The sequence below is a fragment of the Arvicola amphibius genome, chromosome 4 (assembly GCF_903992535.2).
Source record: "Arvicola amphibius chromosome 4, mArvAmp1.2, whole genome shotgun sequence".
In the NCBI taxonomy this organism is placed as follows: Eukaryota; Metazoa; Chordata; class Mammalia; order Rodentia; family Cricetidae; genus Arvicola; species Arvicola amphibius.
The window spans coordinates 115331062-115344963 of record NC_052050.1 but is presented as its reverse complement, the minus strand read 5'-3'; the positions used below and the strand labels follow the sequence as shown (position 1 = coordinate 115344963).

At 36.9% G+C, this 13902-nt stretch overlaps 1 protein-coding gene across 11 annotated transcripts in view; it reads left to right on the top strand.

Moving 5' to 3' along the window:
- Positions 1–13902, top strand: part of Nek1 (NIMA related kinase 1) — a 122098-nt gene that overhangs the window by 30164 nt on the left and 78032 nt on the right. For 9 of the 11 annotated variants that reach the window (XM_038326699.1, XM_038326698.1, XM_038326708.1 and 6 more), the window contains 5 exons: positions 4755–4814; positions 5287–5346; positions 5432–5479; positions 5635–5709; positions 8041–8204. In XM_038326699.1, the coding sequence (XP_038182627.1) occupies positions 4755–4814; positions 5287–5346; positions 5432–5479; positions 5635–5709; positions 8041–8204 (407 nt within the window). The remainder of the gene's footprint in view (positions 1–4754; positions 4815–5286; positions 5347–5431; positions 5480–5634; positions 5710–8040; positions 8205–13902) is intronic. The other 2 variants (XM_038326706.1, XM_038326702.1) reach the window with 1 other exon arrangement.

Genomic DNA, 13902 nt, shown 5'->3' with positions numbered 1-13902 from the left:
AATTGACTTAATGTGCTTTTAACAACTATGAAACACACTTCGGTATTCACTGCATTTCTTTAACTGAATTCTGTATATTTTTATTTATTATCATTATAATTGTATCATTTTGATATGAAATCAGTTGACTTCATTGCTATAAATATGCTTTAAAAATTTATGTTCCATACCAAAATTTCATTACATTTTTCATGTCTTCTAAGTAGGTTTTTTAAAATATTAATTCATAGATAATTTTCAAGACACATGTTTATTCCAAATAGCGTTTACATTTGCAACACATGTTTAACAGTTGTAATATAGACATGCATAACATCTCTGATTCTTGAAGCTAATGTTGGCCATGGAGTAAGAGAGGGCAGACACGTTATCTTGTTTTCTTTGGAGACAGGGTTTTCTGTGTAGCTTTGGCACTTTCCCTGGAACTCGCTGTGTAGACCAGGCTACAAACTCACAGAATCCACCTGCCTCTGCCTCCCTGGATTAAAACCTTTACCACACCACCCAGCGACAAACTTGTGTTTATGTGATTGGATAGGTACCACATAGAATAATCACAAAAAGGGATACACACTTGGGTGAACTTGTAAAATGAGAGTTGTTTTTGTCCCTTGTCCACCCACTATTCTGAGAATGAAGGAAATGGTGAAACAAGTCCATGACATGGTAGAAAGTCCTCACCTGTGACCAGGACAGAAAAGAAACCAAGTGTATAATCAATGTCTTCTCATAGCTGATGGAATCAAGTAATGTGCTTTCTTAATTGTTCTTTTATTTCCATTTAATTGTAAGTGTAAATGGGAGTTTTGGATTTTTGCTCTTAATATTCAAAATGATAGACTCCATCTCTCATATTCTAAGTAATGGAAAAGTGACTCAGATGATAGCTGCCTAAAACCAGAAGGGTTTAAGGCAAGGTTATTCCTTTTCAATATTTTTTATCATTTTTTAAATGATTTTTAAGCCAATCCACAGAAAATTAGATAGTAGTCAGTACTTAGAATGTGCCATGACTTATTTTAAACCATTTAACGTCACACAAATTCAATATCCAGCAGAGCAAGCTTGCATAATGACAGAACAGACACTTAAACTAGGAAAACATGACTTTATAATGTATATTTTGCAACAATAAAAGAATAAAAATAAAATTTATGAAAACTTAATGTAACAGGAAGGCCGCTTTTTTGTCCTGGGCAGCCCTGAAATAACCACACAGAAACTATTAATTAAATCATGGCTTGGCCCATTAGCTCTACCTTCTTATTGGCTAACTCTTACATCTTAATTTAACCCATTTCTACTAATCTGTATTGTCACATGTTTGTGGCTTACCAGCAAGGTTCTGCATCTGACTCTGGCAGTGGATTGATGGCCTCCCTCTGCCTCTCTTTCTCCCAGCATTCAGTTGCATCTTCCGCACCTACCCAGTTTCTGCCGTATCAACGGGCCAAGGCAGTTTCTTTATTCGTTAACCAGAAAAAGCAACACAGACAGAAAGAACTCCTACACCAATAGGTAGATAGAAAAAAGTAAGAGCATTACAATCAAATAGATAAGAAAATTATCAAGGTCATAATAAGGGAATGGAATAAAAAAAACCCACAGTTTCTGAAGTGTTTTAGTTTTTTGAAGCAGGATTTTGCTGTCTCCTCAACTCAGATTGAATGCTTGCTCTTCCTGTGCTCCTGAAAAGCTGAGGTAGTGTCAGCTAGCTCACTGGCTGAGATTTTAAATAAATACCTGTTGTTTTCTTGAATGATTCCTTTTTAAATTAAAGAATATTCCCCCAACAAATATAAAATATATTTTATATTCAGACTTGCTTAAATATCTTAATATAGTAATATCATGTTTATTTAGATAAATTTAAGCTAGTACATGTAGTTTTGTTGTTCTTGTTGTTAGGGGGTTTTGTTGTTTTTCTTGAAGCCACCAGAGGGAGCTCCATGGACACAATTCAGTGAATGGGTTCATTTTTGCTTTTGTTTTTTGAGTGACAGAAAACAAAACCATTTCCTTAGTACAGTGTTTCTTTTTTATCTCTTTAGTATAGAGATAACATTCTGAAAACACCCAGATACTCCCAGAGGAATAGCTTGGAATTTTATTCCATAAATACTTGAATAGTCTCTATGTAAGGTGATAGAGAAGATCAAAGAGGAACCTAATCTTTGCTTTGTATAACTTACCTCTTAAACCTCTTCCTCTTGGGCTAAGGATATTTCCTAGGGCTGAGACTCATTCAGCAGGTGAAGGAGGGTGCTTACAACAAAAGCCTGCCAGCCTGCCTTGATCACTGCAGCCCACATAAGGTGTGTGTGTGTGTGGGGGGAAGAACACCAACTCTAGTGTTGTCCTCCCTGCTGCACAGAAGCCTGCATACACTGTACACACACAATAATAGGGGAAATTTAAAAGCTAGTCATTTATGCCACAAAGCTCTTATTACATTAGTTTTTCTTCCCCCTGTTTTTCTTCAGTCTCTCAGGTTGTCCTTGAATTTATTTTCCTGAAAGTTAAGATTGTAGATGTGTGTCACCACTAGTTCATTAACACTGATACTACTTACTCATTTGATTTTTGTGGTGTACAAATTTGGAGACTAGTGCTAATAGCCACAGAGTTTTAACTGTGAAAGGTGTCAAAATGGAGAATAGTTTAATAAGAATGCTTAGTAAAAATAAAATGTCATTTTTAGCCCTATAGTATTAACATATACCATAAGGGAAAATTAGAGTTGTAGCTGATTTATAATTATAAACTTTAGTGCCGTAAAAGAATAAGTAAAAGCTAAACATAAGAAAATAGCTATAATAAGCATGATAAAACAAGAATTTATCTGAGACTATGTGAACAGTAAGTATGTAAAAGGAAATATTCTTAGCCTTTTTAAGGAGCAGAAATTAAGAGAGATGGACAATCCACATGAAAATCTGTGTTTTGTGGGGTTGGAGAGATGGCTCAGAGGTTAAGAGCACTGATTGCTCTTCCAGAGATCCTGAGTTCAATTCCCAGCAGCCACATGGTGGCTCACAACCATCTGTAATGAGATCTGGTGCCCTCTTCTGGCCTGCAAGTATACATGCAAGCAGAACACTGTATATGTAATAAATAAATAAATATTAAAAAAGAAATAAAAAGATATATAAAACTGCTTAAAAAAAGTTTTAAAAAAAAGAAAAGAAAAACTGTGTTTTCTATATTCTTTGGTGGAAAATAAATTGGTCCAGCCTTTGGGGAAGGTGGAGTTCTCAAAATATAAATTATGATGCTACTCTTTAATTCTACTTATTTTTTTTTAATTGGTCTTCTGGGATATTTGAGTATGAGCCAAAAAAGGTATATGTAAGAAAGTTTCTTACAGAATATAGAATAGGAAAACTTAAAATCAATCCAAAATCTATCTCAGAATAATGGTTAAATAAATTAATTCTGGACTATTTCCTTGTTAATTTATTACCAATAATAGTAAATTATTGCCATCATGTGGAATTGTCAAGACATTATTAAAAATACTTTGCTATCAAATAAAACATTTTATAAAAAACAGAAAAGGTAAAATTATGGCTTTATATATTTATATATGTATGTAAGTTTATAAAAATGTCTAGAATGATACTCATAAAAATATTGGTATTGGTTACCTCCAGGTATGAAGCAGCTATACATTTTTATTGTTGTTTGAATTTTATGTAGTGAACATAAATTGTACAATTTATTTTTAAGAAAAATTTATTATTTGACTTTTGATGTGATGTTTCATCACAGTATTAGAATGCTTAAAATTAATATCATTGGGGGGGGTGGCTCATGAGTCCCCATGAGGAAATACTAGAAAGTTAATGGCTGCTGGAGGAGGGAGTCACTTTTCTTGGGGTGTGTGCCCCTAATATATTGCTGATGCTTCATTGGATAGCCCCACACCTATGCATATATGGACAATTGGACTCAGTAATAAAAACAAAAGGGACAGGTAATTGAGAGGTGTGAGTGTTGAGGGATCTAGGAGGAGTTAGTGGGGAGAGTTGGGAAGGAGTGTGCGTGATCAAAATCATGATTGGGTGTAGTGATATTTCATTCGTATTTTAATAAATAACGCTTACCTGAAGATGAGAGAGTAAAGCAGCCACTCTGGTCAGCCTTACAGACCAGGCAGTGGAGACACTCCTTTAACCGCAGTAGCCACACTAGTTTGCCATAGAAAACAGGCAGTAGTGGCGCACGCCCTTAATCCCAGCACTGGAGAGGAGTGTAAGACGGCAGGAGACAGCTCTCCGGTGCAGTGCAGTCTCATTCCGAGGATTCCTGGAGGCAGAATTGCCACTTAGGTAGACGTGAGAGCCAGTGGCTGGCTGTTTTGCTTTTCTGATCTTCAGGTTGAACCCCAATATCTGTCTCTGGGTTTTTATTATTGTGCTACAGTTGGTGGCATGTTGGAGGTGAGAATTGGGGAGTGTACATGATCATAATTTACTATATACATATATGAAATTCTCATTAAATAAAATCTTTAAAAAATACGTGTGTGCAGAGAAAACTAGTTGATGGTTTGAGTGTCATCTTCCAGGTTGTTTAATATAAGGCATATCAATGAGTCAAATGTCTAAAATGCATTAAAATGTCTAAAGTCAATGCATTTTAAAAGTTATGACTGTATTGGCTTTACCTTTTCTTACCTTAAACTTTCTGAAGTTTGTGATTTCCAAAGAGTGTCTTAAATCTTTATCTAATTTGTAGCTTTTTTTATACAGCCCTATCAAATTCCAGCAAAGAAAATGTGTTCTGGAGAAGAAAGGAAGAAAATGTTTGAGGTATAAAGACATATATCTGCTTATTTCAAAGCTTCACAAAACAGTTCTTAGACAACAGCAAAATCCACTAACGTTATAGATCCCTGGTTCTCAACTTTCCTAATCCTGTGACCCTTGAGTACAGTTCCTCATCTTGTGGTGATCCCCAACCATCAAATTAGTTTCCTTGTTACTTTGTAACTATAATTTTGCCACTGTTATAAATTGTAATATAAATATCTGTGTTTTCTGATGGTCTTAGGTGACCCCCATGGAAAGGTCAGTTGCTCCCCAGGGATCACGACCCACCAATTGAGAACCAGTGTTATAGAGCCTCCAAACCTTGATGCTTTGTGTCTTTCAAACAAATACTTTATTTTGTTCATCCTTTGGATCTCCTCATCTCTTTGTGTATATCTCTCCTGTTGATATACTTTCTGGATGGAAATATAAAAAGGTAGAAATTATTGATAGAAGTGTTCTTTTGTTTAAGGAAGCAGCAAAGAAAAGAAAGTTGGAATTTATTGAGAAAGAGAAGAAGCAGAAGGATCAGGTAGCTTTTTGCTCTTGTTTATCTCCCTTTGCCTACATGTAGATGGTAAGACTTGGGTTCTGAGAATATGTCTAAAATGTTACAGATTAGTTTCCTGAAGGCGGAGCAGGTGAAGAGGCAAGAGAAGCAGCGGGTAAGAGACTCCATCTCCACAGTGTAGCTCTGCCCTCCCCACACATGTAGATTTAAAGGAAGTACACTGATTTTAATTTTATTGTTAAATGTATTCTGTGTGTTTTGTATTAAGTAGTTGAAATGGTATTTTGTTTATTTCTCTTTCTCCAAAAGTTGGAGAGAATAAATAGGGCCAGGGAACAAGGCTGGAGGAATGTATTAAGGGCTGGTGGAAGCGGTGAAGTAAAGGTAGGCATTTGATACTGATGGAGCCAAACTCCTGTTGTTTGTCTCCAGTTTCTCCTTGTTCTTTAAAATCTCTATCGCTGGCTACTTTTGTTTTCTTGGTATACGGATAATGTTTATGTAGAATTCTGTAACGTGCATTATGTTTTTTTTCCTTACCTATGTGTATTTGATATATAATAATTAATTAATATGTGACATTTATAAAAGTTAAAATTTTTGTGCTAAGGCTGTAATGTAGTTCCTTTTAGAGAATTCTCAAATGAAATACAAAATCAGATAATGCTTGTTAGAAGTTTTCATGTAATCTTGAAAATTAAGTTCTCAAGTTTTCTTAGTTGGCCACTGTCAGACTCTCCAAGATAATAGTAGCCACCCACTACGATGCTCTTCCGCCCTACTTGTGCAGAACTGATTTCGTAAGCATATGGAGCCTGCTGGTCCTGGTGTCTTTGCACTCGGGCTCCTCTCTACTGTCTAGCTCCCCTGCTTTTCTTTTCCACCTTCATCTCCGCCTCCATTCATTCACCTAGATAACCAATTGCCTAAATAGCCATTTACCTAGATTCTTTAATTCACACATTCCCTTTGGGCAAATCTGACTCTGTATCCTTGGGCAAATTAACTTTTCTGAGTTTATTTTCAGTGGCTAGAGCTTTTCTACTGGGGCTCAGATGGAAATGTCCTTACCCATCTTTGTTCTGTTAGAGACTTCTACTTCCCCATTGTTTTCAAAAATACCACCTAACTTATACCTGGGGGAGGTTTGAAGCAGGGTTTCTCTGTGTAGCCCTGGCTATCTGAAAACTTACTTTGTAGACCAGACTGGCTGCAAACTCACAGAGAACCGCCTGCCTCAGCCTTCAGAGTGCTGGGATGAGTATTTTTGAAAGGTAACCCTTCCACTTTTCTCTCTTGACTGTTAAGTACTGTTAACCTCTACATTTGAGATCATTGATTTTTCTCTTTTCTTCCACCAAATTTCTTTAGTAACTGGCCAGTCACGCACGCCTTTAATCCCAGCACTCAGGATGCAGAGGCAGGCGGTCCTCTGTGAGTTTGCAGCCAGCCTGGTCTACAGAGCAGGTTCCAGGACAGGTTCCAAAACGACACAAAGAAACCCTGTCTCAAAAAACAAACAAACTACTACTACTACTACTACTACTACTACTACTACTACTACTACTAATTTCTATAGTATTGCACTCTTCATTTATATTCATCTCTTAGCCATGTCTAGCAGCTTTCTTCTGTCTCGAGTCCTTAGATTTTACCTTAATCATTGTTCATGTATGCAGAAAATCCACAAGTCTGTTCAGCATTCATCTTTTCATTGACATCTTTTCTGGTTTTCTTGCCTTACTGTTGTACAGCAGCCCGCTAACCAGTTTTTCTGCTTTTGTCTCTCATTTCTGCTTATGTGTGTAGGATTGACTTAATGATCTTAAAATGTTCCGTTCACTGGAAAGCTTAGAAATGCTGCCTTCCTTTCTCATTGTCTAGTGCTCTGCTTATCCTCTGTGGGGTTGTGTGTGATCCTACTTCCTTCCTGCCCCAGTGCAGCATGCACACAGACACATGCGTACCTTATTTTAGTTTCCTTGACTCTTCTGGGTTTTATTTTAACCTTATTATCAAAACTAGGTTAAATAATCTTTCTCTAAGACTTTAAAATAGATTTCTACCTGTGGCCATTTTTTTCCTAGTTTGTGAATCTCCTTAGTTCAGGGTAACTGCTTCAGTCCTTTGTTCATTCACCAGAAGACTGGAATGCTGCTTTACTTTGTGTTTTTTTCAACTTGTTTGAAAAGTACTAGGAGTAGATACATTTTTCCTCTTCTGTGTGCATATAAAATATATTAAAGTCATGTATTCACCTTCATATCTACTTGAATAGAAGAATAGATTTGGAGTATATCAAAAGTAACATAGTTTGTTAAATAAGAAGACTTTTAATTGTGACATAATCAAATTCTTCTTGACTTCTAAACTGCATATTCAAGCTTCATAGAACTGAATTGTAAAATGTGGGATGTAAACAGTTCAAAGCTTCATAATTTAGATTTTTCCATATTTCTATGAATTTAGTGACATCTTAATGTTTTTATTTGCCACATTGTTATTTACTGTTAGTAGCAAGACTTCTAGAACACTGATTGTTTATGTAGGAAAACATTTTACTTTTGGCTATGTTTTTATTAATATGTTAAAACTAGGTAATTGCTATTTTTAAAGTTAAGCATTGAAATTGACTTTCTCTTTTAAGGATGGCTCAGGCCTCTCAGGCCCTACGAAATAAACATGGCATGTAAGAATTCTTTGTTTAATCCCCAGACTCCCTTTTTTGGCAGTGGAGGGGCTGTCTCTCCATCACCTTGTTCTTCTCGAGGGCAGTATGAGCATTACCATGCCATTTTTGATCAAATGCAGCGACTGAGAGCGGAAGATAATGAAGCGCGATGGAGAGGAGACATATATGGGCGCCGGCTTCCAGAAAGGTACGGCTCTGCTGCAAGGTGCTTTGCTTCAGAGAAAGTAGTGAAAGTCGTTGTGAGTATTTATCGCCAGAGGTGTTCCACTTGGACTTCGTCCAGGGTTTCCCAATGGGGCTGCAGGTCATCACCATTTTCCCGACGCTGATGCCATAGAGAAGCTTTGAAAAAATTGAAGGCCATGCCTAAATAAGCCAGTGCAAACAGATTGGATTGTGATGATCCATGCATTCATCCTGTGTGTAATTCTGTCTTTTATCATATCTACACTTGTAGGTGTTTTTTCCAGTGTTTACACAGAACATTTTTTACTCCCTAGATATTATGAATCTTCAAGTGCAAATTTGACCCTTGATTACATTATGACAAATGTGTGGCTCTTCACTTCGGCCTGATTATTGTGGCTTATTTTAATGTTTAGACAGGACATACTGTTCAAAGGAGCATGTGATAACTTTCTGCCAGCATATGGTCATAATAATTTCATCCACTTGCTTTGAATAAATCATGGCATAAATTTAAATAGAATCACACTTTTCATAAAATTCCAAAGCATATCTATGTTTTGTCTTTTCCGCATTCCCACCTTCTTTTTATTGTCTTAAGACATTTCCTCTTCACATTCATCTCCATTTATATCTCTTTATGATCCTTCTTATTAGATTTTTTCGTTGAATTAACTTGATGATAATTGGCAACAGCTGTACTTTGTGTAATTTTTTTCTTTAAGTATGCGTATGTGTTTGCTTAGAAATTCCCATTCTATAAAACTTTCTGGTGAGTTACAGAAGAGCAGGTCACACGATGAAGTTTTAGTTATCCTTTTGAGCCTGGTGGTGGTGGCACACGCCTTTAATCCCAGCACTTGGGAGGCAGAGGCAGGTGGAGCTCTGTGAGTTTGAGGCCAGCCTGGTCTACAAGAGCTAGTTCCAGGACAGGCTCCAAAGCCACAGTCTTTGATTTGTTTCTTTGTTATATCCTCATATTTAAGGTGGTTTTTTTTTTTTATAGTAATGAATGGGGCTTTCTTCTTGACACCTCCACTCCTGACAGTCTCTGTCATAGGTATTTAAAGGGATTGTTGATGTATTCTAGTTAGTGTGTGTCACATCATGTTTTTCCATTCATGCCATGTTCCTTTCTTCCTTAGTTTTGAATTCTATACTTTGTCTGATTTTTGTGGTTTAAACTGAGCATATTTTTGTGATTCCATTCTTAGTATTTCAATTACATGCTTCCTTTGTAAACTTTTCCTTAGAGGTTGTCTTACATTTTGCAATACACATGTAAAACAAACCCGAGTTCTTTTTTACATTATGTTTATACATTATAACCTCAGAATGCTTCCAATTCCTCCCTGCTATCCATTATATTATTACTGTCATCTCTATGCCACTTACATCTCAGTGTGCGTGGATATGCATAGGCCTGTAACAAACTACTGCTTCATTGCTGTCACTGTAGACAAGCTAGTATCTGGTGGGTAAAAGTAAAATAACTCTCCATCTTCTTCATTCCTGCATGCTGCTTCCTTATTTTACTTCTCTCAGAAGAACTTCGTTTAACATTTTTTGTAAAGCAGGGGTAATGACAACAGCTTTCTTCAGGTTTTGTCTGAGAAAGTCTTTAGCTCACTTCTTGTTACAATAATATTTAGAGTTTAGAGGTTAAGTGGGTATTTTTTTCTTTCAGCAGTTAAATATTTTCCTCACTTTATTATTTGCCTCCTTTGGGGGGAAAAGTTGAATGTAATTCTTATATGCTCTTCTGTATGTATGTGTTTTCTTCTTTTAAGACTTTATCTTTGATTTCCTAAAGCTTGGCTATGGAAGGATTTTTCTGTTTATGTGGGAATTTGCTGCAGCTTGTTCTCAGTTCCCTGGATCTTTGGTGTGATGTTTGACATGAACCCAGGGTCTTCAGAGGCATTACTGTTTTAAGCAATGTCTGTCTAATGTTCCCCAGCATGCATGTTGCACCTTTTGTAATGTTCTGCTGTTCCTGTGTGTTCTCTCTGTGTCTGTATCTCTTTTCTTTTCTCAGTTTATAAATGCCTTTTTACTATACCCTCAAGATTAGAGACTCTTTGTTTAGCCTTGTCCAATCCAGTAATGAGCCCAGCAGAGGCAGTCTGCATTTCCACTAGAGTGTATTTGGGTTTGGGCATTTTGTTTGCATTTTTTTCTTGAAATTTTATGCTTCTGCTTACATTGTCATCTGTTCTTGCATGTTATGTACTTTTTCTGTTAAAATATGCTTTTAGGAGAAGACAGACTTTTCTTATGTTTGTTCATCTGTTTCTTTCTTTTGCCTAGAATACCTTTGCCTCTGTTAACTTTGAATACTTAGAACCTAGTTATTATTATGGCCTTGGTGTAGGTTAGGTAACTAGTTCTGTAAACTCGGAAATAAAAATTAAATGTGAAATTTAATTGAGGATAATTTTGGAATAGAAGCTGACTTTAAAAAATATATTAGCCTATATATTTTGAACATTTAACTGTGGAGAAGTTGGACCGTATCATCTTAGAGCAGTGATTCTCAACCTTCCTAATGCTGCGACCCTTTATTTAATACAGTTTCTCATGTTGTGGTGATCCCCAATCATAAAACTATTTTCATTGCTACTTCATAATTGTAATTTTGCTACTATTATAAGTCATAAAGTAAACATCTGATATGCAGGATTATCTGATATGTGTCCCCCTGTAAAAGGATCGGTCAACTCCCCCGCCACAGGGTCTCAACCCAGAGGTTGAGAACCACTGCATTAGACTATAGATTATACTTTTGAGGGCTAGAGAGCTAGCTCAGCCAATAAATACATTTTAGATAAACTTCATTCATATGTTTGTTATAGTGATATTTGCTCCTGAGTTAAATTATAAAGAATTAACTTTATATAATAAATAATTTTCTTTAAACAGGAACACAGAAAACAAAGTTATAAATTATTCTGCTAACAAATGTGACAGACTTGCAGGAATTTACTTGTATTTTCCTTAGCATCAGTGGCTCAGTATTCATTAATTCAGTTTTAGTAGTGACCTTGTAGAACATAAACTATCGATGATGATTGACCATATTAGTAACTTCGTTATTACCAAAACTGGGAAGCAAGGAGTAGTGTTCTTGCTACTTTACAGATCGAGAAGTTGAGGCAACATGTAATTCAGTTTTTGAAAGTCTCATAACTTATGTATCAGTAAAAACAAAGGAGTTGAAACTGAATTCTTCATATTTACTTGTGCTTTATGGTGTTATTTTTCTCTGCCTTCCTAGTATGACTAGGCTGGTATGTCTGTTCTTATATCTGTGTCTTAATGGCATACCTATTAGCCTCTTAACTACTGGGACCTCAAGAAGAGTACAGCTGCCTTTTAAGAAGTGATTTGGTGTCTCTTTACGTTTGTGATTTTAAACTACTTTACTTTTCTACCCCCTCTCCTGATTCCATTCCACTAGGTACCTTTAAATAGAAAGGAAGCGTAATGAATACTCTCGTGTTCTCTTCCCTGTTGCCTTTCTGTCGCTGGACTGTTGTGCCTGGAAGCAGGGAATCATTTGTTATCTTACTATTGCCTACTTTTGGCTTTTTCACCTCTTGAAGCATTTGTAATCATCCTTCAAAATTTTTAAATTCCTTTTGTAGTAATAAATTTGAGTCATGAATATAATGTATGGTGTTCCCACCAATATCTTGCTGCTACTTCTTGTATTTATAAAAAGAAAAGGAAAGAAAATTACCCACCCCCTTTCTTTTTTGCTACAGGAAATGAAAGGCTTGCCTTAGAATAACTTTCCCAATGAAAGAACACCACAGTTGTTCTGTTTCAACACCATAGCTGTGTTGATGTCCTTATCCCTTTCTGCTACAATTCTTTGCCCGTTTTAACATCTTTGTATGTTGTTATCCAGTCTCTAGTTTCCTCCTCTATATCTCTGAGTCGTTACATACAGTTCTACTGTTGGTAATATAGGACAGTTCCTGATACTAAGTGCTATACAGTATCTTTGCATCTGAATTCTTTTTTTTTCTATTTGGTTTGTTGTTGTTGTTTGTTTAGTTTTTGTTTTGATGTAGGGTGTCTTTGTCACTGTTCTGTTGCTGTGAAGAGACAACCACACCACCTCTTATAAAGGAAAACATTTTATTGGGGCTGGCTTACAGTTTCAGAGGTTTAGCCCATTATCATCATGATGGGAAGCATGGTGGCATGCAGGCAGACATGGTGCTAGAGAAGGAAGCTGATCTGAGATGTAGAGAAGGAGTCTACATCTGGATTCACAAGGAGCAGGAAGAGAGGGAGACACTGGCCTGACATGGACTTCTGAAACCCCACAGCCCACCCCAGTGACACACTTCCACCAACAAGGCCCCAGGCTTAATCCTGTTAAATAGTGCCACTCACTCTCTTTGATACTGTGGGGGCAGTTTTCATTCACACCACCACGCAGGGTCTCTGCATAGCCCTGACTGTCTGGGAACTCAACAGAGATCGGCCTGCCGCTGCTTGCTGAGTGCTGGGTTTAAAGGCGTGTGCCACTGCACCTAGCCACTTCATCTGAATTCTTAATAGAGTTTAATGAAGAGAATGAATAAGTAGATTCTTTTCTCCTTATCCCCATGAACTGTCTGCAATAGATAGTTTGTGCCTACAGTTTAACAGTTTTACTCCTTTAAAGAATAACAGAAATAAGATTCTGAGCTCTAATACATAAGATTGTATGTTATAGATTATTCAGATTATTAATTAATATAGATTATTATTAACATAAGTCACAGAATTACTCAAACTCTGATTGATTTTCATCAGGAAACTTTGTTTCCTGGAAATCTGTTTTAGACATTGTGGTAGTCAGGGCGACTGTTACTGTGATGAACACCATGACCAAAGCAGCTTGGGGAGGAGAGTGCCTGTTCATCTTAACACTTCCACATCACAGCTCTTCATCAAAGGAAGTCAGGACAGGAGCTCAAACAGGGCAGGAACCTGGGGCAGGAGCTGATGCAGAGGCCATAGAGGGGTGCTGCTTACCTGCTTTTTTATAGAACCCAGGACCACCTGCCCAGGGATGGCACCACTCACAAGGGGTTGGGCCCTCCCCCGTCAATCACTAATTAAGAAAATGCCTTACAGCCTGATGTTATGGAGGCATTTTCTCAACTGAAGCTCCCTCTGTGATTGTTCTAGCCTGTGTCAAGTTGCTATAGAAGCGGCCAGTACAGTCATCGTTACATCTTCAGAGGTTGATATGACAAATAGTTGACACTTAACAATTCTTTGTTTAATAAATCAGAAGAGAAATCATGTTTAAACAATCATTAAAGATTTTAAGTGTGTGTTTGAAAATAGACAGTCATATAAACCAGCTTATTTAAACCAACTGAGGAAATAGCAGTTGAGTGAAGCTACACTTTTAAATACGTAGTGTCATGTATACATAAGCAGTGTGCAAATCTGTAAATCAAGGCTGATATACATATGATCATGTTCTGACGTACTGTGCAGTAATTCTAGTAGTGTATGCTAGTTGGCCTGTTATACTGTCAAACGCTACACAGACCATGCCTTGGAATGACAAACACACTTTACTTCCGTGAATGTTGAAGTCAAGGCCCTCATGATGCAAAGCAGAGAGGTTGGAGGCTTTATCTAATTGCAGGTGGTGGACTATGCTTCCAAGACCTTCAAAAAGTACC